Genomic DNA, 27,514 nt, shown 5'->3' with positions numbered 1-27,514 from the left:
TAACACCCAGAACAATGAAAAAGTAGCTACCTCCTGTCCCAAAGCCACATCAGTAGCAGTGAAAACTGTACCAGAAGCCCTAGGGGGAAAAGGAGACACAACCAGGTTTAAGGTTTCTAAATCACTACCATTTATAACAACCAAAGACTTTATACTTAGAACAACTGAAAAAGGATTAAACATTTAAGAGTTAATATCTTTAACAAGAGTAAAAACAAAAACAAAATGGGATAAAAAATAAGAAAAAGAGGCAATCCCTGTGGTCAAAAATTGTTAGGAATTAGTCACAAATGTCATACCTACAAAAATGTAAGAAAAAGATAAAGAAAGGAGAGAAAAAAAAGCAACATATAACCATGCATCCACCTCTCTGCTTAAAAAACAAAGCACTACAAATAAAGATGAAGGTTCTTGTGGGCCATTTCCAAAGACATCCTCCTTCCTCACAAAAGTGCTCTGTATTTGGTGTTCATTTTGTATTTGATGTGCATCAGTTCCACCCATTTATCTATACATTATCTATAAAGGACATAGGTGTGTATCTCTACAGAATATCTTTAACGTAATTTTTAAACTTCATATAATGATTTCACTATGTATTTTCTGCAATTTTCTTTTTAAATTCAACACTGGATTTGGGGTGGTCATCCATATGAAATAGATGTTATTTTTGTTTTTTTCTTGCTTTTTGTTAATGTCATTCTTGTTCATTCAAAATTATTATTATTACATATATTAATCAATATATTACAATTTATCCATTATCATACTTAAGAAAGTTAAGGTGATTTTCAAATTTCTGTTATTAAAACCAATGCTGCAACTGAATTTAGTTTTTGAAAGAAAATTCATAAGGAAACTTTCAAAAAGACTTTAGCTCTCTTTCTAAATTCACAGAACATTTTCCACATATTAGTAATATTAAAAACCCCAGATATTCATTTGTTCCTAAGCAACAGAAAAGTTTAGTTAATATAGTTTAAAAATACAAATTACTGGACAAAACCACAAGATCAGTAGTCTCAAAGATCAATATTTAATGTATGTGATTAAAATGCATGTTTTTATTGCCTGTAACCTTGCAGTAAATATTCTTATAATCTCTTAAGTTGTTTTTTTTTTTTTTAAGATTTTATTTATTTTTAGAGAAAGGGGAAAGGAGAAAGAGAAGGAGAGAAACAACAATGTGTGGTTGTCTCTTACGGGTCCCCAACTGGGGACCTGGCCTACAACCCAGGCATGTGCCCTGACTGGGAATCAAACCGGCATCCCTTTGGTTCACAGGCTGGCACCCAATCCACTGAGCCACGCCAGCCAGGGCCTTTTAAGTATTTTTAATGAGCAATTTTTCCACCCATCTAATCCCTTAGCAGTAATGAGCAATAACACTTAAGAAGAAACAATGTACAGTCATGGCTAAGTAATACAGTTTCTAAAAAGAATCTAGAATAAATGCATTGCTTACATACACAAGTCTAAGGACACAACTCACAGAAGCCTGGAAGCGCTCAATGTCAGCAGGCAAAAGCGGCAATCACGCTTTACACTTAGCAAGTACTGAATATTGTGATAAGTCACAAATACTTACCCTTGCCCAATTTTTTCATATCTTGTGTATTTTTTCTTAGGGTCACCTATGCTTACAATAGTTCCTATTTAAAATAAAAGCAACAAAAAGTTACAAGCACATTCAAGCATTTCAAAATTGTGAGTTAATTCTTATATTATTATTCCTTTTCATAAACCGCTGATTTTAGAACAGTGGTTTCAAACATAACATTATGTTCAAAAAATACTGTATGGTTCAAACACAAAACACTAAAGAAATTCACATATATAAATACTATCCAAAGGAATAACCCTAAATGGCTTTCTGACTCTTCCCACATGTATCTGATCTTACAATATATTTAGAAAACCACTTATTACTATAAAAACTACTCTAAAATGAACTAATCATAAATCTGTTTTAGGAAAGTTCACAAAGTTACAACTAAGAAACAGGTTTTGAAACTAGTTGGTTGGACAATAACCAAATTTTATGTAGGTCTTACAGCTACTATAATTATAGTATTTTCCCTTGATCCCTCCATGTAGGTGTTCTTTGTAACTATAGTTGCTATAAACTTGTATATCAGACATTTGTGCTACTTATTCCCTGGCACTATGTACATTATTTCCAATGCTTGATCCAGGCCAATGACAGTTAAAAAAAATACATTTTATGCCTACAAATAATCCGCACAGGAAGGTTGTTTTATTTAGTTACTTACGGTCATTTTGTAGTCTTATATTGAGAAGCTACAGGTATGCATATATATATACAAACTTCCTTTGAAAAAGTTTCCAGCTATGACCCTTAGATTTGGCCCTTTGGGAAAAAAGAGTTGCTCACTAGTCAACACATCATACTAAATAAGTACAGGAGAATATTTTGGGGGCTTTACAAAATTTTAATTGAAGCTTATTGTTCCTGGAAAAAAACAATTTATTCTTTATCTCTTAAGCAAAAATATAGGGTATAAATAAAAATCTATCTGGATCAAATGTTGCAAGAGCTGCTGACAATTTCAGAATAATGTAAAAGGTAGAAAACATACTTAATTTCTCCATGATCTCTTCATCTGTCATTTTGGTCTTCTTCTTCTGTTTGTCAGAAGACTTGGCACCACCATCAAGATTAGAATCACCAACTGGTGCAGGAATAGGGTCAATTACAGACCGTGTATAAATCTGCAGAGAGAGTTATTTACTGATTTTTAGAAAAAATATTTTTAGGTATTCTTACTGGCACACTATTCAGTTCTTTGATTTTAATCAAAACTAAGTTGTCTCCAGTATTCTAAAGAATGAAAATAATATTTTCAGACCTATCTCACAAAAGACTTGTAACTAAGAAGAATAAATGTAAAACATTTTCCTTTGGCACACTATGTCTTTCTTTTAAATCCTTCTAGCAAAAGAACAGATCTGTGAATGAAATTTAAGTGTAACCAGATCTAAAACGATATGCTAGTAATGAAGTAAAAAGAAGTTTAAAATCATGTTTTTATCGCAAAAGAGAAATAAAGAGCAAAATAACAGAAACTTTGATATTAAAATAACTATTAATTCCGTGCCAAATTTTGTACCAGTATGATTTCTATTTGTTATTCCAACAGCCAGTTCTAGGAGAGAAAAAAAAAGAGAGCCCTCTGTCATTAGCTCAGGATGCATTGCATTCCTCAGAGCATTACCTACCAAGTGTACCACCACTCCCCTACACGCCACACTGCACAGCCCCTTTCCCTAATTTACTTGTAAACAGAGGCGGATTTAACAGTGGGCGCAATGGGTGCGTGCCCTGGGCCCCAACTTCTGAAGGGCCCCGCAAAACCCCAACTTTACACTTTTTTCTAATGACACAAAGTTTGGTTTCATATGTGCAATTTTAATTACGCACAAGTTTACAATCGGCGCTAAAACCTGACAGTATGTTTATGTTCACTTATTTTCACTCTTTCATTACTACGCTGCATACTATACACATACTACGCTGCATAGGCCCCGCGTGCAGCTGCGCTACCACTCATCGGAGCAATAGAATCGTTATTTGCTACTTTGTACTTACAAAGGTCTCCTGCAGTGCAGACTTCCGTAAATTAGTTTGTGGATATGTACTTGTTTCATTTACGGTTTAAAAATAGTTTTCTGTACGTATAAATAAATATTTTTATTTTCCCTCTCTTTTTTTTAAGGGGCCCAATATTTTATTCTGTGCCCGGGGCCTCAACCAACCTTAATTTACCTCTGCTTGTTAAGTATTAGCACAGGCAGAGGGACAGGACTCTGTCTCCAGCTAAGGTCATTATTGTTAAGATCCTCCTACATCTGTTTTGGATTTTAGTCTTAGCAGCCCCTCAAATGACACCAAGGCTTTGAGAGAAATGTAAAATCGGAGATAAAATATATAATTTGGATATGAAGATCTAAGTTTTAGATATAGCAGTTTTCTGCACTGAGATAAACAGAGAAAGCCAGAGAAAATAGATGAATTCTCTGGAAGAGAAGGTGTAACAGAGAAAGAAAAAACAATGAGAAGTGGGGAGGGGGGCTTGAGGGGCTGGGTGATAAAGGTGAAGGATTAAGCAAAAACAAAACAAACTCATAGACAGAGACAACAGTATGGTGATTACCAGACAGAAAGAGGATGGGGAAGGTAGAAGAGGGAAAAGGGAGATAAATGGTCACGGAAGGAGGCTTGACTTGGGCTGATGTCATATCAAGGATATTCTATCTGTTTAACGTGGCTTCCACAACGAATCAAATGGCTAGCTAACACATATATTAAGTATTATAGAACTGTATCACAACAAAATCAATAAAAAAGAAAAAAAACAATGAGAAGTATTTTAACTTTTAATGAACCCATTCAATTTTAATTTTTCAGAAAGCTAGATTTTTTGACAAGTAGTCTTTAGGTAAAGATCTTCTAGTCAAATTTCCCCACACTAAAATATTTTAAGCATGAGGGCTTTTAAGAATTGATCATTGGAAGTCAAATACAGACAGCTTTTTAAAACACACATGCACAGACACACACAACCCAATTCACTAAGACACTCACTGATTTTGTATGATCTGGTCGTGGAGCAATAACAGGAGGAGCAGCCTCTTCATCATCATCATCTTCCTCTGTTACTACTGCTGATGTTTCTGATCCCTTGGTATTCAGCTGCATTTATCAATGAGCAAAGTTGAGGAAGACAAGTCAAATTTAACAATATGTTAACATATGACTATCTTTTTTAACATATTTAAAAAACTGTATTTCTTTAACAGCTCATTTCAAAATGATAAATCCACACTGGCTCTAATATAATCACTTAAAATCTGAAGACAACTTTCTAAATAAGTTTATGAAATAAATATGATAAACATCAAGTATTTTTAAGAAAGAATTTATGCCCAAAGTTATATAGAGAATTGTATACCCTTTAAACAAACCCTAAAAGTAAACAATCACTTTATTTGTTAAGACCAAAAACAAAGATCCTCTTGGCTTTAAGTCAGTCATTTTCAGTAATTTAAAACAGCTACACTCACCAGAGGAAAAAAGGTGGCTAATGAAGCAGAAGAGGAAGACATTAACCTTTATATAGAGATTACTATATGCTAGGTGTGTACTAGGTAGGTACTTTACAAGTTATCTCATTTAATCTTCATATAACTCCAGGAGACTATTTCCTTCTGAGGAATTGAAAATGAAAGTGACTTTGCAGGAGCTAACTGTGCTTACATGATAACTTAGATAAAGTTTCAGACAATTGTGAAGACTGACAGGCTTCTCTATTGTTCAGTATGTCTCCACAGTCTATATTCAGTAGAATGGTGCCAGAGGGAAAAGACTAGCAAGTTCTTTGTATTCATATTTAGATATGTGGAAACACTGCCAAAAGTAGCTAACCTGTTCTAGATCATAAGTTTTAGTCACTTTGAGTATCATATTAAGGATATTCTATTTGTTTAATATGGAGTCCTCAACTAATCAAGTGGCTAGCTAAAACATATATTAAGGAGTTATTTGTTTCTAATAGCTGTACTTTATTTTAGAAAGCAAAATGAAAACTGAAATTTGTTTTAAGTAACTTAAATAAGAACAAGAGCTATAAGAAATAACATATTAACTCACTGCTGGTGTTCCAGAAGGGAAGCCATCTTTCTCTGAATATGAAAAAGATAATAATGCTGAGTTAATATTTCAAAAAATAAAATGTCAAAAAAAAAGATAAGAAGCAAGAGCAAGTAAAATGTTCTTAAGTCTTGAGAAAATGACAATATCAGTATTCAAACAAGAATTCATATAAGACTGAGTCAGTCTTTATGGAGCTCTGTAAGTTTACTAAAAATCACTGAATTATGTATATACTTCAAATGGGTGGATTTTACAGCATGTAAATTACACCTGTCAATCTGTACTTATTACACAAAACAAATTTATTCACAACAATATTTTCTCCAGAAAATTGCCTATCGAGAAATTTAAAGCAAACACGCAATGGCAAGTGTGCAAAGGACAATTCTTAACATAAACTGTGATCAATATCAAAGCAAATCCCTAAAGGCAAAACAGTTCATGAAGACAATGTTAAAATACTCTGGAGTTTAGAAGAGGAAGTTTTGTTCTGTTTTACTTTTTAAATACACACACACACACACACACACACACACATATATATACAATAGCTATATTAATGAAATGTACAATTTCTGGTCCAATATAGTTTTTTTTTTAAATCACTAATTTACAAACTTACTAGCTGACAGAAAAGTTCTAGGGACAAGTCCAACTTTTTCCTAAGATGTACTAGACAAAATAAAAAAGGTCGAAATCACTTGCGAAGTGGTTTTTCTCTCTGCAATGATGCAATCAAACTAAGTACAATTAAAACCACATGTATGATTTTAGCTCCATCACATTGTTTTAAAAAACTACATGTATGACTTCAGGGGACAAAGGAACACATTAAATGACATGGGATGTCATTAGTAAAATCCATGCTATGGAAACAAGACAAACAATCTTGTTTCTTTAACAAATTAAATTGCAAGGAAAAGAGACCCTGAGAACCAGCATAAGACAGGGGAAGCATAAATATCAAAAAAGATTCAAGAAATGTAGCAATCAACTGCAATGTATAAACTTTATTCTGATCCTAATTCAAATAAACATACTATTTTTTAAAACCCACTATTCTCCAGTTCTTACTTAATATTTCAATTTTGAGGTATAAATTCTCTTAGTCTAATGCTTATTTTGTTTATATATTTGGTAAATTTCAATTTTTGAGTAGACTTAAACATTTTTACTTCAAAGTCTGTGCATTTATATGGTAAAACAAGCCTCTTCTTGTCTCACTAACAATAAATATATTTCTAATATAAACTATAGCTCAGCATCTTTCCATTCTATTTAATAAGCAGTGAAGAGAAAAAAAACAAATAAACAAAAGGCAAATGTATCCACTTTTGTCAAAACTAAGAGAATAATATAATCCCTAGATTCCAAATTATGGATAAGAGCTGCTCCAATTACTTTATAAAGGGTAAATCTATGCAAGGGAAAAGGTGGACAAAAAGAGAAAAAAACCATAGCTTAGTTTTTGTTTTATTTTTAAGAAGCAATAAGCAATCTTTTTATCTAGAAGAGCATCACAACTCTGCAATCTCATTTCAATCAGCCTTTTAGAATTACTGTAACTGATGTCTTACCTGGAGGAGTAAAGCTCAGATATTTCTGCTTCGCTGTGTTTGAGTCATAGAACTTTAAGACATCCAACACAGCCTGAGGATTCTTCTTTTGCTCTAGTTTGGTGATATTGGAAGTCTGTAATAATCGAGCCCACTGTTCTGGCATGCCCTAACAACGAGACAGTTAGAAATTAGTTGTTTTAAGTTGCTCTAATAAAATCAATTTCCAGAGGCAAATGACAAAACACATAAATCAATCTACACAACTACAGGTTTGACTTTAGTCCTAGTCTTTGTTTTTTTCTTTTTAAATGACACCTAGGATATTTTATTATTAGAATACAGCATTTGTTTATGGTCTAACATATACCTTTAAACATATTTCCCCATGCACATATACTTTCATATGATCACAAAAATTGGTGACATACAAATCTGCTACAAAGTTTACTTCTGGAGGGTAGAACTGATGAGTAGAAAATCTTTTCATGCCTTGTGCACTTTTGAATTGTGAACTTTGAATTTTACTGTTTAAAGTTTTTTTCTAAAGTCACTTTACATTTTTTTTGAAAAATTATTGTAGAATTTGGAAGCTACATTTAACAGTGGCAAAGACAGAACTGTTTTATTTTTAACTTTTCAGCAGTTAGGTTGTATAAGAGCCTTTACAGCTGCTCCTCCTAAATTTATTCTTACTCATTTGAATTTTTTTAATGTATTTTTTTATTGTCGTTTTATTATAGTTGTCCCAAATTTTCCCGTTGCTCTCCACTGCACCCCACTTCCCCAGTCAATCCCACCCTATTGTCCATGTCCATGGGTCATTTAAACTAGTCCCTTGACTAGACCCTTCCCCTTCTTTCCCTCTTTCTCCCCCTCCTACCTCCCCTCTGGTCACTGCCAGTCTTTTCCTTGTTTCCAGGCCTCTGGTTCTAATTTGCTCATTTGTTTGTTTTGTTCATTAGGTTCCCATTATACGTGAGATCATATGATATATTTGTCTTTTGCCACCTGGCTTATTTCACTAAGCATAATACTCTCCAGTTCCATCCATGTTGTCGCAAAAGGTAGGAGTTCCTTCTTTCTTTTTGCTGCATAATATTCCATTGTGTAAATGCACCACAGTTTTTCTTGATCCACTCATCCACTGATGGGCACCTAGGCTGTTTCCAGCGCTTGGCTATTATAAATAGCACTGCTATGAACATAGGGGTGCATAGGTTCTTTTGAATTGGTGTTTCAGGATGCTTAGGGTATAATCTCAGCAGCAGAATTGCTGGATCAAAAGGTAGTTTCATTTTTAGTTTTTGAGGGAATTCCATACTATTTTCCATAGTGGCTGCACCAGTCTGCATTCTCACCAACAGTGCAGTAGGTTTCCCTTTTCTCCACATTCTTGCCAGCACATGTTTGTTGATTTGTTAATGATGGCCTTTCTGACCTGTGTAAGGTGGTACAGTATTCCCTCACTTATGACGGGTATTACGTTCTAGACCCCGCGCGATAGGTGAAAATCCGCGAAGTAGGAACGTTACCATTTATTTTAGTATTTATATATATTTTAAGGCTTTATAAACCCCTTCCACACACTTATAAACCATTCCCAGTCCCTTATTAACCTTTCCACACTTTTATAAACAGTACTTATGTTCCTAAACACATTCTACACTCTTAAACCTATGTAACTTTAACAAGATATGTATACAGTACCGCAAAATCCCGCAATATAGCGAAAGATCCGCGATAATTAATTAAATATAATATTTTTAAAAATCCCGCGATACAGTGAGGCCGTGATAAACGGAGGGACTACTGTATTGCATTGTGGTTTTAATTTGCATCTCTCTGATGACTAGTGATGTTGAGCATCCTTTCAAATGCCTATGGACCCTCTGTATGTCCTCCTTGGAGATGTATCTGTTCAGGTTCTTTGCCCATCTTTTAACCAGATCGTTTGTCTTCCTGGTGTTGAGTTGTATGAGTTCTTTATATATTTCGGAGATCAGACCCTTGTCTGAGGTATCACTGGCAAATTATATTTTCCCATACAGTTGGTTCTCTTTTCATTTTGTTGATGTTTTCTTGAGCTGAGCAAAAGCTTTTTAGTTTAAGGTAGTCCCATTTGTTAATTCTTTCCTTTATTTCCCTTGCCCTAGGAGATATATCAGTGAAAATATTGCTACGTGGGATATCTGAAATTTTCCTGCCTATGTTTTCCTCTAGGACTTTTATGGTATCACTGCTTACATTTAAGTCTTTTATCCATCTTGAGTTTATTCTGGTGTGTGGTGTAAGTTGGTGGTCTAGTTTCTTTTTTTTTGCATGTACCTGTCCAGTTCTTCCAGTACCATTTGTTGAAGAGGCTCTTTTCACTCCATTTTATGTTTCTTCCTCCTCTGTCAAATATTAATCGACCATATAAGACCTGGGTTTATTTCTGGGCTCTCTATATTATGTTCCATATATTTATGTGTCTATTCTTATACCAGTACTGGACTGTTTTGATTACAGTGGCCTTGTAGTATAGTTTGGTATTAGGTATTATGACCTTTTCTACTTTGTTTTTCATTCTTAAGATTGCTGAAGCTATTCAGGGTCGTTTTTGGTTCCATATAAATTTTTGAAATATCTGTTCTAATTCTGTGAAATATGTCATTGGTATTTTAATAGGGATTGCTGTTGAATCTATAGATTGCTTTGGGTAGTATTGTAAGAAACAAGGAAATAGTGGCTCCCAAACCAGTAGAAAGACAGTCACCACCAGCAAAGAGAAAATGGGAGAAGGGAGTTGACAGCATTAGCATATTTACAAATCACAATAGGGTTATTTAGATAATTGTGTTCGATTGTAACTCCAGAGTAACCAGTAATGTAGAAACAGGGGAGCCCTGGCTGGTTTAGCTCAGTGGATTGAGCGTCGGCCTGCGAGCTAAGTGTCGCTGGTTCGATCTTCCAGTCAGGGTACATCAGAGAAGGAAAACTCTGACTCCAAAAAACCTCCGCTGCCTTGCGGCATACCTCTTCTGGGGAAAGGCTAAGGGAGTAAACCCCGACAGAAAATCCGGAGCCGGAGTCCCTAAGGCGGTTTGACGTTGTAGTCAACACCGGCAACTCCTGCGGCGCACCTGAAGCCAAGCTGTATCGACTCCGTCTTTCCCTTGGACCCTTCAGCTGCGAAGAGAGGGGGGGTCTGCTGCATGGGCAACAGCAGACCCTCCATATCACCCTGCCCAGGCTCTGTAGCTTCAGCTCCACTGGAGAGGACACTCCAGTGTCATCGCAAGATGTCAATTCAACACGGGAGGAGACAGATGCCGTGTCACTCCCGAGTCGGACTGCACAGCCATTCTCGGCGGTGCAGATAGACACTTAAGAAGCTACACCATCGTCTCTCGAGACGGACGGCTGCCGACGACGACGAAGAAACAGGGGAGAAGGAGAGGGGAGGGAGAGCTAATTGAGTTAGGGAGGGAGAGCTAAACGCTCTCACTTTAGCGTGGCAATTTCAGGGTGGGGAAGCTAAGACTATAAAACCAGTTTTCTTTGTCTACTTGGCGCGCACATTCTCCTGGCTGAGGGTGCGTCCAACTCCACAGACTTGTGAATAAACGCCTCACTTTGCTGCTCAAGTCCTGTGTCCCGGTTTTTATTGTGAGCATTTCTCACAGTGTGGACATTTTAATGTTAATTCTTCCAATCCATGTACACAGTATGTGCTTCCATTTATTTGTATCTTCCTTAATTTCTTTCTTCAGTGTTCTGTAGTTTTCTGAATACTAAAAGGCGTAGTTTTTGATCATCTTAAGACTTCCATTCAAGATGGCAGCATATATAAACATGGCTTGCTTCCTCGCACAACCACATCAAAATTACAACTACCCACCACCATTATTCAGGACTGCCAAAAATAGAGCTGAATGGAAGTCCCACAACTACAGAATTAAAGAAGAAACCACATCAAGACTGGTAGGAGGGCGGAGACATGGAAAGGGCTAATTCCATACCCATGTGTGGTGGATAAAAACTAGGAGGGATATCTCAGGACTGAGGGGCCCAAGCCCCACAACAGGCGCCCCTGCCCAGTGTTCCAGTGCCAGGAAGGTAAGTCCCCATAACTTCTGGCTGTAAAAAACAGAGGGGATTGAGGCTGTGGAAGACAAACTGCTAGAATCCTAGGCAGTTCTTCTTGCAGAGCCTGCCCACAAACTTACTTGGACTCACACCCTCGGAGCTCCAGCAAAGAAGGAACAGACTGAAAGGCACCAGAAGCATACAGGGAGGAACTGAAGTATCTGGCATCAGGGTGAGAGCTGGAAGGGCAGCTTTTTCCCAGACAAAAGTGCTGGCAGAGCCATTGTTTCTTTTCTGAGCCATTACCCTACAGAGCCACAGACCCTGCTGGCCAGTGCCATATCTGAGACTTCATTAACTTGGCTTACAGCTTGAGGCCGCCCAAGCTGTTTCCAGTAGCTTTTCCATATGAAAGGCTTGTCTTGGGTCATGCTTCAGATTTTCCTAAATTCTCTCAAACAAGCAGCATCTGGCCTCAGTGTGCCCCATGCCTATTGCTAAGTCACCCCAGGCCCAGCACTAGCAGCAGCTGGCCTTGGTTCACAGCTGTACTCACTTGGGTACCTCCAAACCCAGCACAAGTAGCAGCCAACTGCAGACTGCTTTGCAGCTTATGCTGCTTGACTCCAGTCAGAATACAGGTGGTGGTTGACTTTAGCCTGTACCTCACAGGAGGCCCCAGAGTGCGTGCACCCAGTGGACAGCTACAGACCACATGGGAATACCACCACCCAACCAATTCCACAAGCGACACGGTCAAGGGGTAGACTCAGCAGGCACCAGAGCCCTGCTGAAGTAAGTCCTGGCCTATGGAGTGGGCCCCTGACCAGCTGATCCTCCAGGATGGTTGATGGTCAGTGGTCAGTGGTTAGTGGTCAGAGCCAGTCCCTAGTCCCTACAGTTGATCGGCCTGGATAAATAGCTCCCACTGATCTGCCAACAGCTTTCAAGGTTCAACTATAACATGGGAGTGTACACAGCCCACATAGTGGGTACACCTCAAGTACCCAGATTGGGTAATAGGAGAGGCTGTGCCACTGAACCCTATAAGACACTTACTACATTAGGCCATGCTCCAACACAGGGAGTCGTGGTAACTCTACCTACTACATAAAACAAACACAGGGTGGCTGCCAAAATGAGGAGACAAAGAAATATGGCCCAAATGAAAGAATAGATCAAAACTCCAGGAAAAGAACCAAACAAAACGGAGACAAGCAATCTACTAGATGCAGATTCAAAATACTCGTTATAAGAGTGCTCAGTGAATTTAGTGAGAACTTCCACAGCTTTAAAAAAAAAACAAAACAGTCAGAAATGAAGAATTCACTAACTGAAATGAAGAACAACTTACAGGGAATCAACAGTAGAGTGGAGGGAAACTGAGAATCAAATCAGCAATTTAGAATATAAGGAAGCAAGAAATACCTAATCAGAACAAGAAGAAGAAAAATAATAATCCAAAAAAAAAAAATGAGGATAGTGTATGTAAGCAGACTCTGGAACAACTGCAAGCATACCAACATTTGCATCACTGTGTTGCTGGAAGGAGGAGAGACAGCAAGAAATTGAAAACCTATTTGAAAAAAGTAGTGACAGAAAATTTTCCTAACTTGGTGAAGGAAACAGACATACAAGTACAGAAAGCACAGAGTGTCCCAAACAAGATGAACCCAAAAAGGCCAAAGCTAAGAACATCATAATTAAAAAACCAAAGATTAAAGACAAAGAGAGAATCTTAAAAGCAGCAAGAGAAAAGCAGTTAGTTACCTACAGGGAAGTTCCCATAAGACTGTCAGCTGATTTCTCAAAGGAAACCTTGCAGGCTAGAAGGAACTGGCAAGAAATATTCAAAGTGATAAAAAGCAAGGACTTACACCCAAGATTACTCTATCCAGCAGAGCTATCATTTAGAATTGAAAGACAGATAAAGAACTTCCCAGACAAGAAAAAGCTATGAGTTCATCATCACCAAACCATTATTATAGAAATGTTAAAGCGTCTTCTTTAAGAAGATCAAAATGGCAATAAATATATATTAATAATTGAATGTAAAAAACAAAAACAGAAACACAATCATAGATACAGAGAATGTTTTGATGGTTGCCAGATGGAAAGGGAGCAGGGTGAATGGGTGAAAAAGGTGAAGGGATTAAGAAGTTCAAATTGGTAGTTACAGAACAGCTTTGGGGATGCAAAGTACAGCACAGGGAATATAGTAGCCAAGGAATATATATGCATGACCCATGGTGATGGACAATGGTGAGGTGATTGCCTTAGGAAGTGGAGGGTGGGTATGGGTGGAGAGGAACAAACTGGGGAAATTTGGGACAACTGTAACAGCATAAACAGTGAAATATAATTTAACTTAAAAAAATAAGATAAAAGGCCATTTTTCTGAAGGTCTGTTTATCCAAATCTATTTTACATAATTATAATTAATAGGCACAGCTTCCTACGAAAAAGATACATCCATACACAAACACTTTTGGGAGGAAAAAAAAGTAAGAATTCAGTTAATATGTAGCTAGGAAAGTTAACTTCAAACTTAACACTGAATGGGAAAGCTTGAGTGATGGTATAAAAATGAATCCTAATTAGGTAAACTTACAGTGAATTCTCCAGTAACAGCATCAAAGCCAACATGGATGGTGTGCTCAAAATCAGATGGAGGAGAAATTTCTGGCCGTTCCTTCTCTTTCTTCTTACTTCCTAAGGGGCATTAAAAAAACGAATCAGCCTATTTAAACAAAATTAATCACGCTTATATTGTTTTCTAAAACAGATTAGGAACAAAGTTATTCTAGAAAAGAGATTTCCCCTAAAGACAATGATTGACAGATAAAATAAAGTACAGTAACAATCCTGTCATCAAGCAGGGGTGGGGACAACCAGTGTCCAGATTAGAGAGGGACATAGATTCCCTGTCCGAGGCCTGATTAAAAGGGCACAGAGCAGAAGAGACAGCCCCTTAAAACACTGGTTCATTCTCTCATAAGTAAAGGCCTACATCTTATATACTGAGCAATTTGGAAAAGTCTATCAAATTCGATTTCCATTTGGTTATATGCATCCAGAAAAAACAATTTACAATACTAGAACTACATAATATACACTGTATAGTGAAGTAGTTTACAAAGATCATACCAACTTTCTTGTGCAACTTTAACCTTTACTTTTTTTAAAAAAAGAAAATACTTATTTTAAAAGATTTTATTTACTTATTTTTATAGAGAGGGGAAGTGAGGGAGAAAGAAAGGAAGAGAAATGTTGATGTGTGAGAGAAATGTTCATCAGTTGCCTCTTGCATGCCTACAACTGAGCAACTGGCCTGCAACCCAGGCATGTGTGTGCTCTGACCAGAATCAAACTAGTAACCTTTCGCTTTGCAGGACTATGCCCAACCCACTGAACCATATAGGTCAGGACCAACCCTTCCTTTTTATTGACTTAAAAACTGCAACATTTTAAAATTTCCATTTTTCTGTGGTTCCACCAATTATTTTTGCAACATTTCCACCACACACTTATCAATGCTCTCTGTAAATGTGTGTATGTTTTTAAGATTTTATTTATTTATTTTCAGAGGAGGGGGAGGGAAAAAGGAAAACATTGATCAGTTGCCTCTCACACACCCACTACTGGAGACTTGGACCACAACCAAGGCATGAGCCCAGACTGGGATGGAACCAGTGACCTTTTAGTTCGCAGGTCAGCACTCAATCCACTGAGCTGCACCAGCCAGGGCTAAATTTGTGTTATTTTACTAGTTACCTCGGACTCCCCTGTTCTTAGCAGCAGTCATCTATGCCTAGGTTTCTGGCATAGCTCATATCCTAGCACTTCCCTCATCTTTGTCCCGTGCTAGAATCTATTTTCTGGATCCTGTGTTTTTCCTCTTCTTGGTAAATTTTGACTATAAATATATTTAGGTTGAAAATGTTTTTCTCACCTCAAAATTTCTTCTAATTTCCATTGTTGCCACATGAAGGTCAATGCCATTTTGAACCACTGTTGGGTCTATTTCTGGAAGCTCAACTTTATTGGAATGTTCTCTTTATCTTTATGCCAATGCCAGTCTGCCTTGATTATTGAAGTTTTAAAATAAGTGTTGAAACTACATAGTATAAGCCCTGTAACTTTTTCTTTTTTCAAAGCTTTTTGGCTAGGTCCTTTGCATTTCCATGTGAATGTTAGAATAAGCTTGACAATTTTACAAAAAAGCCTGCTGGGATTTTGACTGGGATTGCACTGAATCTAATTTGTCTAATATTAGCATAGCCAGTCCAGGTTTCTTTTCGCTGTTAGCATATTTTTAAAATTCTTTTATTTTAACCTATTTATAGTTTTATATTTTTTAAGTGGATTTCTTATAGGCAGCATGTTATTAGGTTTGCTTTAGCAATCTAATAATCTCTGCCTTTTAAGTGGGGTGTCTAGATCAGTTATATTTAATGTGATTATTAATACAGTTGGGTTTAAACTCACCATCTTATTATTTCTTTTCTAATGGTCTCTATCTGGTCTTTGTTTTTATTTTCCTCTTTTGGATTAATTATTTTAAAAGTAATTCCCTTTATCTCCTTTCTTGTTTTTTTTTAGCTGTAACTCTTGGACTATGATCTGATACAAACAAACTCTTTTCTTAAATATTGTTACATATGTCGGGTATATAGGGTATATAGGTCACCACTAGCTGCGTGTTTCTTCCTGACAAATAATAAGCCATAATGTTTAAGCTTAAGCCATCAGTTTGATTATAACATGTTTCCTAAAGGTCTGTGATATTCAATAGTAAATTATATCTGAGAGATCCTGTGAACTCCAAAGTCAGTATTGGTGTTGTTTTTTTTTTTATTTATTTACTTGACAAACTTCAAAATCAGTGTTGTGGGTCTTGTTTTGTTTTGTTTTTAAATTTACCATTGTAAATGGCTGGAAAAATACATTGATTTGATAATGCAAGCAATGTTGAAGAACTTCAGCAAATGTTACTTGAGTCCAATGATGAGAATAAGAGTCGAGTGTGAAAATCAAAGTGGTTTAGAAGATGAAGATTATGTGGAAGTTCATTCAGAAGATTCGGATACTGAGCAAGATATTTTTAGTGAAGAATGTAAAGGTGAATTAGACAGAACAAAGAGTATTTTTTTGGAAAGGATAAAGAATCAAAATGGATGACAAATCCAATAAGAAGAAAAACTAGAAAACAGCTGCAGAATACTTTATATCAACTTCCATTAGTTGGGCCAAATGCAAAAAATGCCAAGACAGAACTTGAAACTTGGAACTGCTTTATCACAAATGATATTTTAGATCTTATTATATACAAATAAATACATCAATTCTATCTTGAGCTGGTTTTCACAAGAAAGATGTTAAACCAATTGAAGAGGAAATCAAGAAGGAATGCACCTGGGGCTTGCACATAAGCCCCAACGTCCAGGTGCCTTGTGACTCATCCAGCCCTGACTCACACATGAGTCCCCCCTGACGCCAGCAGCTGCACACAGCTCCTGGTGGCCGGATTGCAAGCCTCTGAGAACAAAGAAGCAAAAGAACAGTGTCTCCTTTCCCATAGTGATAACATATCTTGTGGAACAGACACCTATGGTTTACTGCTTTGCTTTGTAAATTTGCAAATTAACATTTACCCTCATTCCGTGGGAAGAATGTATGGCACATTTTTCTTTTTTTCTTAATTCTATTTTTAGTAACATTTGTAACTCAATAAAAGGAACGGTTGGACTGTTAGTCTTTGCTGATAGCCTGAGCGAGCTACGGCCCTCCATTCATTGCTGATCACTCATTCTGCCTGCTGGTATTGCCTCTGCGTCTCTGTTCCACAAACTACTGCAACACCAATAGACAAACCCTAATTAAAAGCATTTTTAGACCTCATATCTAGCTGGTTTACATCACAGCAACTGGCTACATTTACAGGATTTGTGGGCTACAGATGATAGTGGGATTAAAATTTTTAGACTTGTGATATCTTTGTAGAGATTTAGATTTATTCACAATTGCATCAGGTGTGATGACAAACTTACCTACTTAGAACACCTGAAAGTGGATAAATTAGTGGCTGTGAGAGGCATTTTCTCAGCATTTGTAGAAAACTGTAAATTATGTTACTTTATGGGGTAGAATATATATAACAATAGACAAAATGTTATCTGGATTCAGAGGCAAACATGGGTCTAGACTATATATTCCATCCAAGCCCAGTAAGGATGGTACAAAAATTTCTGCTATGGTCAATTCAGAAGTATTTTACACAGGAAACCTTGATATACGCCAATAAGCAGCCCAAAGGTCCTTAACTGATTAGTAATAAACCAGCAGATGTAATCAAGAGACTTGCAGAACTCATTTACTCATCAGGATGCAATATTACAGCAAATAACTGTTCACTGATATAAATCTCATCCCTGATTTGAAAAAGAAGCAACTTTCATATAGGCACTGTTCGTAAGAATAAACCCAACTACCTCCTGAATTGTGTCTTCTAAAAACAGACCTGAAAAATCCAACTTATTTGCTTTTGGTACAGATTGTACACTTGTATCTCATATACCCAAAAAGGGAAAAAAATGTAACTTTAGATTCAAGTATGCACTTCGATGAGGCTGTAAATTTTGATTCTCAAAACCTGACATAATAGAATATTACAACGAAATGAAGTCAGGAATTGACACTGTGTACCACATGATAGGTACATATAACGTGGCCAGGGAACACCAGCACATGGCCTACCATTATATTCTCTACAATTTTGAATACTACAGGAATAAACTTTCAGACTATTCATATGCTGAACAGCAGTGTGAAAGTAAATTAAAGAATATTTATTAGAAATCTTGTAATGCAGTATCAGAATAAAAAGGTGTCCAGAAATCTCTACAGGTGTGCATAAGCCTTTACACCTGAAACTTCATCAATTTCAAACTCAAATGGAAGGAAATTCTAACAATAACATAGATATGGCTCCCTCAATAAGCAGAAAAAGATGTGTTGGGTGCTATGCATCCAAAATGAGTCGTGTATCAAAATATTTTTTCAAGTGTTGTGAAAGTAGTTATGCCTTGAGCATTGCAATACTGTTTGCGATGACTATTACAAATGTTTTGCAAAGCCAACTACTGGAGGTTCTGATTAATTAATGTTAAAGACATTTTTTGGTTGTATTTTTTAGCAATATCCATGTTTCCATTATTTGAAAGGAAAAAATTTTATTCTTTATGCTTTTATATTTCTTTAATAATTTCTAGATTATAACTGAAAATAAATACAAAATCATGTAATTTATTATATAAATAAAATAAATGCAACTTTGCAGTCCCCTCCACCCCCCGGCATCCACCTACGCTGTAATTTTTTTTGACCACAACCTCTGCAGGGTTAAAAACCATAAAGTTCCCCTGTTTAAATTATCCCAAAAAGAAACCTCATGCCCATTAGCAACCTCTCTGATTGCTCCCTCTTCCCCACTCCAACTTCTAGGCAACCACTAAATTATTTTTCTGTTTCCACATATTTGCCTGTTCTGGCCATTTCATATAAATGGGATCACATAACATGTGATCTTTTGTAAACGACCTTTTTCACTTAGTCTTTAAGGTTCATTCATGCAATAAGCATGTTTCAGTATTTCATTTCTTAAAAACTCAAAGTGATTATCTTTTAAAGAAATTCATCCATACCTTTGTGTTTCCCACCCTTTCTTCCTGGGCCACTGTAGCCTGACTTTTAAAGAGATTTAGAAAAGAAAAAACAATCACCACTCCCAATGATTTTCACTCCTTTATGCAGATCCACATTTTGACCTGACACCACTTTCTGCTGTCAAAAGGATTTGGTTTGTTTCCTGTAGTGTAGGCCTGCTAGCAGTGAATTCTCTCAGCATTTATACATTTTTAAAAGTCTTTGTTTCCCCTTCATTTTTGAAAGGTATTTTGACAGGATATAGAATTCTAATTTGACAGATTTTTTTCCCCCATAAAGATGCTGTTCCTTGTCTTCCGGCTTGCATTGTTATTTACGTAAAGTCTATTGTCATTGTTTTTTGTTTCTCTATATGTAATGTGCCTTTTTTTTTCCTTGCAGCCTTTTTATTTTCTGGCTTAAAACAACATTTTTTAAAAAACAGTATTTTTAGAGCAGTTTCAGGTTCACAGAAAAATGAACCAAGAGTTGTAAAGTTTTAAAGATTTTTCTCTTTATCATTGGTTTTAAACAACTTGGTGCTATGTTTTGGGGCAGTCTTTTTTTTTTAAAGCTTCTCTGATAGATTTTAGCCTCTTTGAGGGTTAAGAGCACATCTTATGTTGTATCCAATACAGTCCTCAGTGTAATGCTTTGAACATACTTGGAACTCAGTACACATTTAATTAATATCTATTTTAATTTAGGTAGTTTTGATGTGGAAGATATGAAATTTTGATGGGGGGCTCAAACACTGTACAATTTTAGTTTCAGGTAACAGCTAATAAGCTTAGTAATGTTAGGGATAAAGAAGCAAGCCAGTGACTCTCAAACCAGGAGATAATTAACAGATGAATCATGGAAAAGGGGTGAGGAAATGGAGGAAATGACATTCCGCAACTCCTCACACATATCTCTGGGATCCAAAGGAGGAAGACTGTTGTCACCAAACACAGAGAAATGGAAAGATGTAGGTAGATAACTTTGCAAATAAGTTGGAGATAGACCTATAACTAGATTACCCTTAGATAATCACACCCTGAGTTAAGTAGTTAATCATGTTAGATTGTGAACCTGGATTAACCAGCAATGGAGAAACGGGGGAGGAGAGGGGAGAGGAGCTAATCGCATTAGTATAAAACCAGTTTTCTTTGTCTACTTCGCATGCACATGCTCCTGGCTGGCTGTGTGCCCGACTCTGCAGACTCGTGAATAAACACCTCGCTTTGCTGCTTACATCCTGTGTCCCAGTGTTTTATTGTGAGCATTCCTCACAATTTGTGGGCTCATCCAGGATCCTCCGCCTGTGTGCGGGAAGGGGCTCTGAGCTGAGGCAGGGAGACGTGTCCTACCTGCTTTTGGGTGGCCCACTCGACTCAGGGCCCACCTGCCTTATAGTGTACGGAAATGAACCCAAGACTTCTTGTTGGGACAGCAGTAGAACCGACAAAGTGGGGAAACAAAACAAACACCATGGTAACCAGGCAACCTCATGCACAGGCCAGGGTAAGATTGGGTTAATTACTGCCTTGGTGGTTGGGCATCCTTAGAGATTGAATGTGTGTGCGTGGCTGAGGGCTGTGAGCAAGAAATCTCAGGTACAGGGGGTTGAGCACACAAGGCGTGAACAAGAAACCTCCAATAAGTGGGGATGAGTTCACGGGCAATAGGCAAGAAACCTCCAATATCGGAGGGTTGAGCTCATGGCGTTTCCATATAAAAGAAATCTCCAGTAAGGAGGGTTGAGTATTCGGGGTCTGTATACAAGAAATTTCCAGTGTGGGGAGTTGAGTATACACGGTGTGACCAAAAAACGTCCAATACGGGGGTATTAAGCTCACGGGTTCATGTTCAAGAAATCTCCAGTGGGGGGGTTGAGGACACAACCAGATTCAGCCACACCACAGGAATCGACTGAGGATGGGAAATAAAAATTCTAAGCCTAGGGAAACTAAAGAATTAGGGAAAATGGTAGAGCACTGGAGAGAAGATCAACGGACCCAGAATTAAAAAACAAAAACAAAAACAGAAAATGGTGAAATACTGCTATATCCTTTAGCCAAAAGAACCCAATAAGGGGCAATCTGTTTTCTGGCCCCAATTTGGGTCTGATGAAACTTGGGTTTGTCAAGCCCTGATCTTATATGTGAGTGATCAGGCATCAGCTTCTAAGGAAGAGAAGGAATATGCTCTCTGCTGGTTGCAACCTACCAGCAGGTCTACAGGTCTCTTCCCTGTAAATGAAAAAAAAGATAAAGCCTGGGACCTTCTCTCCCATCTCCTGCTGCCTTATGGCCCTGGCCAGCTGGTGGCCAAATGGGCACAGACACCGTGGACAGACAGTACAGACGAATCAGGCCAGGGACACCTAACAGCTGCCCAACTGGTAGCCATGCCCATGACACACATGACACAAGCAGGAACTTACGCTAGATTAAGAATTAGAACAATGTAAGCAAGACTTGAAAAATTTCCCCATTCCCTCAGAGCAGCCAATGTTTCCCATGGGCCCAGGACAAACTGGATATGTCAAATGCTCCTTTAACAAGCACTGAAGTTAGAAACTTCAAGCGCGATATGAAGCACTTGGTAGAGGACCTCTTTGGATTGGCAGAACAATTAGATCAGTTCCCTGGACCCAGCATATAGACAGAATTAATGTCAATACTAGACATCTTCAGTGGGGAAGAGAAGGAAATGATCAGACGGGCTGCTATGAGGATATGGGAAAGGGAACATCCTCCTGGTCAGGGAAGTTTCCCAATACAGACCCCGAATGGGATAACAGGCTGGAGGATAGGGCTCAGATGAGAGACCTTAGGAGCCTCATCATCAGGGGAATCAAGGAGTCCGTTCCCCAAGTACAGAATGTCTCCAAGGAATTCAAGATACAGCAAGAAAGAGATAAAACTCCATCAGCATTCCTACAGAAGCTCAGGGATCAGATGAGAAAGTATTCTGGTCTAAATCCAGAGAATGCTGAAGGGCAGGGACTCTTAAAAGTCACCATTGTAACAGAAACTGGCCAGATATTAGTAAAAAATTGCAGAAGGTAGATGAATGGGACAGAGAATATAATTGAAAAACTCCTCAGGGAAGCTCAGAAGTGTATGTTAGAAGACAGGAGGAGAAGCAGGAACTTCAAAAATCTGCAGATTATCTCTGCATATCTAGGAACTTTTAGCTGCCAGATACTGAGTTTGAGTATAAGCCTTCACAGTGTGGAAAAGAACAAGGATTGGAAGCATGTATTGTTAAATCTAAAGAAGTAAAAGGTATTTAGAAAGTTTGTGAATGTTGCAGAAGGTCTGTGGAAAGTCGTAATGATAAAAAGGAAACAGTTATGGAAGTTTTGTGTTCTGATTTTATAAAAGTGTATTTTGGTATGTTCTGTTGTGGAATTCTCTGTATCTGGTTTTGACCAATGAGACCTAGGATAGGTCATCTGTAATTCGGTCGGTGAAAATTCATTTTGCCACCCAGAACCCAGGAAGGGTCATTCAGGGCTCATGAGTGCTCCAGCCTGGGCAAGTGAACATGTCTCTGCCAAGGGCACATCTCTCTAGGAGGCCAGTGGACATACTGGAGAGAGAGGGCGTAACTATCTGTGGTTTGAATTATTGCTCTGTTTATGCTCTGAAAGGAAAAACTGAGGTTTCCCAAATAAAGTTAAAACTTCACATGAAAGAAAGGGAACCAGGGTAAGTGTAAGGCATGAACATGGAAGGGTTTGTTAGAAGTTTATAAAAGTTTTGAAAAGAAATAGTATGGTTTTAGTAATGAAAGGTATAATGCATGGAAATGCAATTTTGAAGGACAAGGATTTTCCTTCACGCCTTTATATTTTTCTCCCTACCTGAACCCGCCAGTATTTGGCATGCTAAAAAAGTAAGAAATGACATAAGGTTCCTTTGCATAAAACTAATAAGACTAGTTGCTAATGGTGGTTTTGTCAGCTGAGGCTTTGACTGGGATGTCATGCCTGAAGGAGGCATGCCTAGGCTCTGGTTGTTACCAGAGAGCTGGGAGGAATGGGAGTTGTCTTTCAAGGTTAACGAAACCAAGGAAGAAAAAGCCTGATACCCTGGTTGGTTGCGTGGTTCGTGGTAATCTTTCTAGGGAAGGAATGAAGGTTGCTTTCCTGATAGATGGCTAGGAGGTACCTTAAGGCACTATGGAAAACCTGAAGGACTTGTAAAAAGCATGGGTTTTACAAGCAAGGCCAGATGGCAGGTGTGTGGCTCAGCTTCTGTGCCCAGAGGGCAGACTGAAGGTCAGCCTGAAGGTTCCTTGTGTAAGTTCCAGGAAAGCAGACTTAAAAGATTATATGTGATCAATTGCTGCTCTTGTGCTTGTGCAAATGAACAAGCTAAATTAAAACTGGACTTAATGCAGTCCCTTTAATGACAAGGAGGGTGATCTTAAGGAGAAAAATCATGATTTGAGGAAAAGCACAATGCTCTGTGGTAGACTATAAACTAGTGCAGCTGTCTTTAGAAGTTTATTTACACTTAGAAGTTAAAACTAGGTTTGTAACATCATCAGAAATGTTGAATCTACAGGCAAGGAGTACCTGTTAAATTGCCACTGTTAAATATTCCAGCAAAGGCCTGTGACTGGCTGTCTCCACAGTCTTACAGATTCAGAAGCTGGTTTGTGGGTTATGTTGTGCGAATTAACATGTGTATTCTTCCTTCTGTTTGCATAGGGCATACGCCTGTAATCTCATTACCTGAATAATTGTCTGTATGTATAGGCCTCACTTAAGAAGCCCATCTGCAATGCTGCCTCTTGAGGTTCAATGTTTGGCTGAACTAAGTGGTTAGGTTGGTAAAGTGTGGGGCAGTCTATGGGCTTCACTTTAAAACTGGTTTCTCTTTTTCTGTCCTATAATATGGACAGAAAGTGCCCAGAGGTCTGAGAAGGAGGAAATCCTAAAATATTCACCTCAGCCCAAACTAAGTTTAGAGGACAAAAGGGCTTTGAAAACGTGTGACATGCCTCGCACACCTTCTGCCAAAGAAGCCAATTTTTTTTCCTAATGTAGGACATTAAACATTAATCCCTGCCTGTCGTCACCTAGTGGTTATAGTTTTAATTATGCCTTTTAACCCTGTTGCCAAATCTGTTGCCCCCAGAATACGACAAGGATGCCAGTTTGTTCAGCAGTGCCAGCCACTGGAAACTGAGCATGCCGCTGCCTGGGGACAGCCAACTGACCTGACCTAGACTTTGCAAAATCCTTCCCCATGTGGGAAGGCCACCCTCCCCTCTTCACTCCTACTCTATTAGGGACTTCTAGACCCCAGGGTAGGTAGGATGACAGCCATGTCCAGCTTGAAGCAGCTAGAGGAGCACAAGACCTTCGTCTATTGTCCTTTATAAGATTATAAAGGGAGAATTGTTACAGAGTAAGGTCCCTGAAAAATTCCACACAGCCTGCTGTTGGAATGTGGGGGAAGAAGACAGCTTTCAAGATGCCTTTGTGTAGCTATGGCTGGTAGCTAGTATCTTAGTTATACAAATGGCTTTGATTCTTCCAAGGCCCCAAGGAGGTGGAAGGGATTTTGACTATAAAATGGTGATGAAAAAGAGGTCAACAGCCGCTGGTGGATCATTTGATCCTCACATTTATATCAATGCCACTGCGGTCCCTAAAGGAGTTCCAGATGAGTTTAAGGCTAGGAATCAAATAGCAGCAGGGTTTGAGTCAGTCCTCTTCTGGTGGTCGACAATTAATAAGAATGTTGATTGGGTAAACTATATTTATTATAATCGGCAGAGGTTTATTAATTATACCAAAGATATTACAGAAGAAATAACTCAACAGTTAAATGCCACCAGTCAGATGACCTGGGAGAATAGGATGGTACTGGATACGATGCGAGCAGAGAAGGAAGGTGTGTATGTAATGCTTGGGGACAGTGTTGCGCTTTTATCCCCAATCATACAGCTCCTGATGGGTCTATCACTAAGGCTCTACAGGGACTGAACACCCTAGCAAATGAACTAGCAGAAAACTCAGGCATCGACAATTCTATAACAGGATGGTTAGAAAACTGATTTGGCAATTGAAAAGGAATGATCACGTCAGCTCTTGTCTCCCCTCCCTCATAGAAGTAGCAGGCATCCTTACTGCTTTAAGCTACTGTATTATTCCCTGCATCAGAGGTTTAGTTCAGAGATTAATTGAAACTGCACTAAATAAACAGATGCCAGTAATTTTCCAACAGAATAATCTCCTCCTCCTGGGGGCTGAAGAAAATCCTTGGTATGAAGCAGAGAATCAAGAAATCCTCATGAGTTTTGAAGGGACAAATTAGAGGTTTGAGTAGTCAATTTTCCAAAAGAGACAGGGGGAATTGTTAGGGATAAAGAAGCAAGCCAGTGACTCTCAGACCAGCAGGATATAATTAACAGATGCATCATGAAAAGGGGGCGAGGAAATGACATTCTGCAGCTCCTCACACATATCTCTGGGATCCAAAGGAGGAAGACTGTTGTCACCAAACACAGAGAAATGGGAAGATGTAGCTAGATAACTTCACAAATAAGTTGGAGATAGACCTATAACTACATTACCATTACTTAATCACACCCTGAGATAAGTAGTTAATCGCGTTAGATAGTGAACCGGGAATAACCAGTAATGGACAAACGGGGGAGGAGGGAGAGGGGGAGCTAATCGCATTAGTATAAAACCAGTTTTCTTAGTCTACTTTGGGCACACATTCTCCTGGCTGGTAGTGAGCCCGACTCTGCAGCCTCATAAATAAATGCCTTGCTTTGCTGGTCAAGTATTGTGTCCAGATGTTTTATTGTGAGTATTTCTCACAGTAACCAATATATGTAAAACGCTATTGTTTCAGGAATTGGAGGTATGACCCACCTTGACTCCATCAAACCATAAGCATTTCCACCTTTGTGCCTCAGGAGGACTTCAAGCAATCACTATGGTATCTGAGTGATTGTAATCCAGGGTGACTGTCACCCAGGACACAAAGACGAATGCCCAGGGCACAAGGACCGCTGCCCAGGACACAGATGAAAGAATGCTACAGCTTTTATCCAATTAACCTTTGCCCTGAATTCCAAACTCCCTTATCTACTCAGTCCTTATAAAAAGGGCCCATTTAGCCCTCAGCCCAAACTAAGTATAGTGGGTAAAAGAGCTTTGGACAGGTGTGATGTGCCTTGTACACCTTCCTCCAAGGAAGCCTTTTTTTTTTTTTCCTAATGTGGGACATTGAAAAAGTAATCCCTGACTTTTGTCATCTAGTGGTTATGGATCGAATGATGCCTTTTAACCCTGTTGCCGAATCTGTTGCTCCCAGAGTACAACAAGGACACCAGCCTGTTAAACCAAGCATGCCGTTGTCCAGGGACAGCCAACTGACCTGGAGTCTGCACGATCCTTCCCCATGTGGGAAGGCCACGCTCCCCTCCACACCCCCACTCTTATTAGGGATGTCTGGACCCAAGGGTAGGTAGGACGATGACCATGTTCATCTTGAAGCAGCTAGAGGAGCATAAGACCTTCACCCATTGTCCTTTTTAAGATTATAAAGGGTCTTAAGTCTGAGAGGGGTTAATTGTTACTGGGCGGGGGTCCCCCCTAAAAAATAAATTTAAAAAATATAGCACTGCTATGACCAGGGGGGAGAGGGAGAAGAGGGGTAAGAAGGGGAAGGGTCTAGTTAAGGAACTGGTATAAATGACCCATGGACATGGGCAATGGGGTGGGGACCTGACTTTGGGAGAAGGGGTTGGGAGGAGCAATGGGGGAAAAATGGGTCAACTGTAATAGAAAAACAACATAGGAAAAAAATAAAAGGGCCCATTTATACTGGAATTTAAGACAGTCTATTAGGGTACAGCCCCACTGTCTTCTCAGATCACTGATCATGTGAATAAAGTGCCCATAAAGATTCAATCCCTGTCTCTGTTTATTGGGTCTGGTAGGTGACAGGCTCACAGACACCGGCTTTTCTGGTTTCATATTTTGGTGACTCCGCCGAGACAGACTTCGGGCTCTCCGGTAAGTCTGGGTGTCTGGCAGGGAGTCCCACTGGCTTCCTGGTCTGGGGGGCCCTGGGGTGTGGATTTGGAGATTCCCTAGCAGCTGCCAAGTGATTTCAGTTGGAGACTCTCCTCCTCTGACTCTTGCCACCTCCCATCATCTTCATCTTTGATTGAATCACTGCGCTTTCTGGTTCAGGTTACAATCCCAGGTAATGACTAAGACTGTTAGGGAAAAAGACATCTTCTGGTTTTAGGTGCTGTCTGGTTCAGGGAGTTCCGTCTGTTTAAAAGGCGTTTTCTGGTGCTGTAAGGTGCCATCTGGTTTCTGTGATACTACATAGCTCTGTCTGGTAGAATGGGCGAAACGCCTCTGTTCCAGGATACGGCCCTTCGGGGCAAATTTTGGCTGATTGGTCGATCTATGCTTATAAACCTATGACTAAAAAGAAAATGCTTTTTTAAATTTTAGCACTGCTTGGCTTATGCA

At 38.6% G+C, this 27,514-nt stretch overlaps 1 protein-coding gene across 1 annotated transcript in view; it reads right to left on the bottom strand.

The window, feature by feature from the left end:
* PAK2 (p21 (RAC1) activated kinase 2) overlaps positions 1-27,514 on the bottom strand; it is a 109,335-nt gene that overhangs the window by 23,934 nt on the left and 57,887 nt on the right. The window contains exons 3-9 of the mRNA XM_090278327.1: positions 13,913-14,013; positions 7,252-7,399; positions 5,672-5,703; positions 4,607-4,714; positions 2,601-2,733; positions 1,589-1,652; positions 31-79 (exon numbers count right to left, since the gene is read on the bottom strand). Coding sequence (XP_090134453.1) covers positions 31-79; positions 1,589-1,652; positions 2,601-2,733; positions 4,607-4,714; positions 5,672-5,703; positions 7,252-7,399; positions 13,913-14,013 — 635 coding nt within the window. The remainder of the gene's footprint in view (positions 1-30; positions 80-1,588; positions 1,653-2,600; positions 2,734-4,606; positions 4,715-5,671; positions 5,704-7,251; positions 7,400-13,912; positions 14,014-27,514) is intronic.

Source organism: Furipterus horrens, unplaced genomic scaffold (genome assembly GCF_987537825.1).
Source record: "Furipterus horrens unplaced genomic scaffold, mFurHor1.1.pri manual_scaffold_1, whole genome shotgun sequence".
In the NCBI taxonomy this organism is placed as follows: Eukaryota; Metazoa; Chordata; class Mammalia; order Chiroptera; family Furipteridae; genus Furipterus; species Furipterus horrens.
The sequence above is the reverse complement of the archived record's forward strand: the minus strand, read 5'-3'. Positions and strand labels throughout refer to the sequence as shown.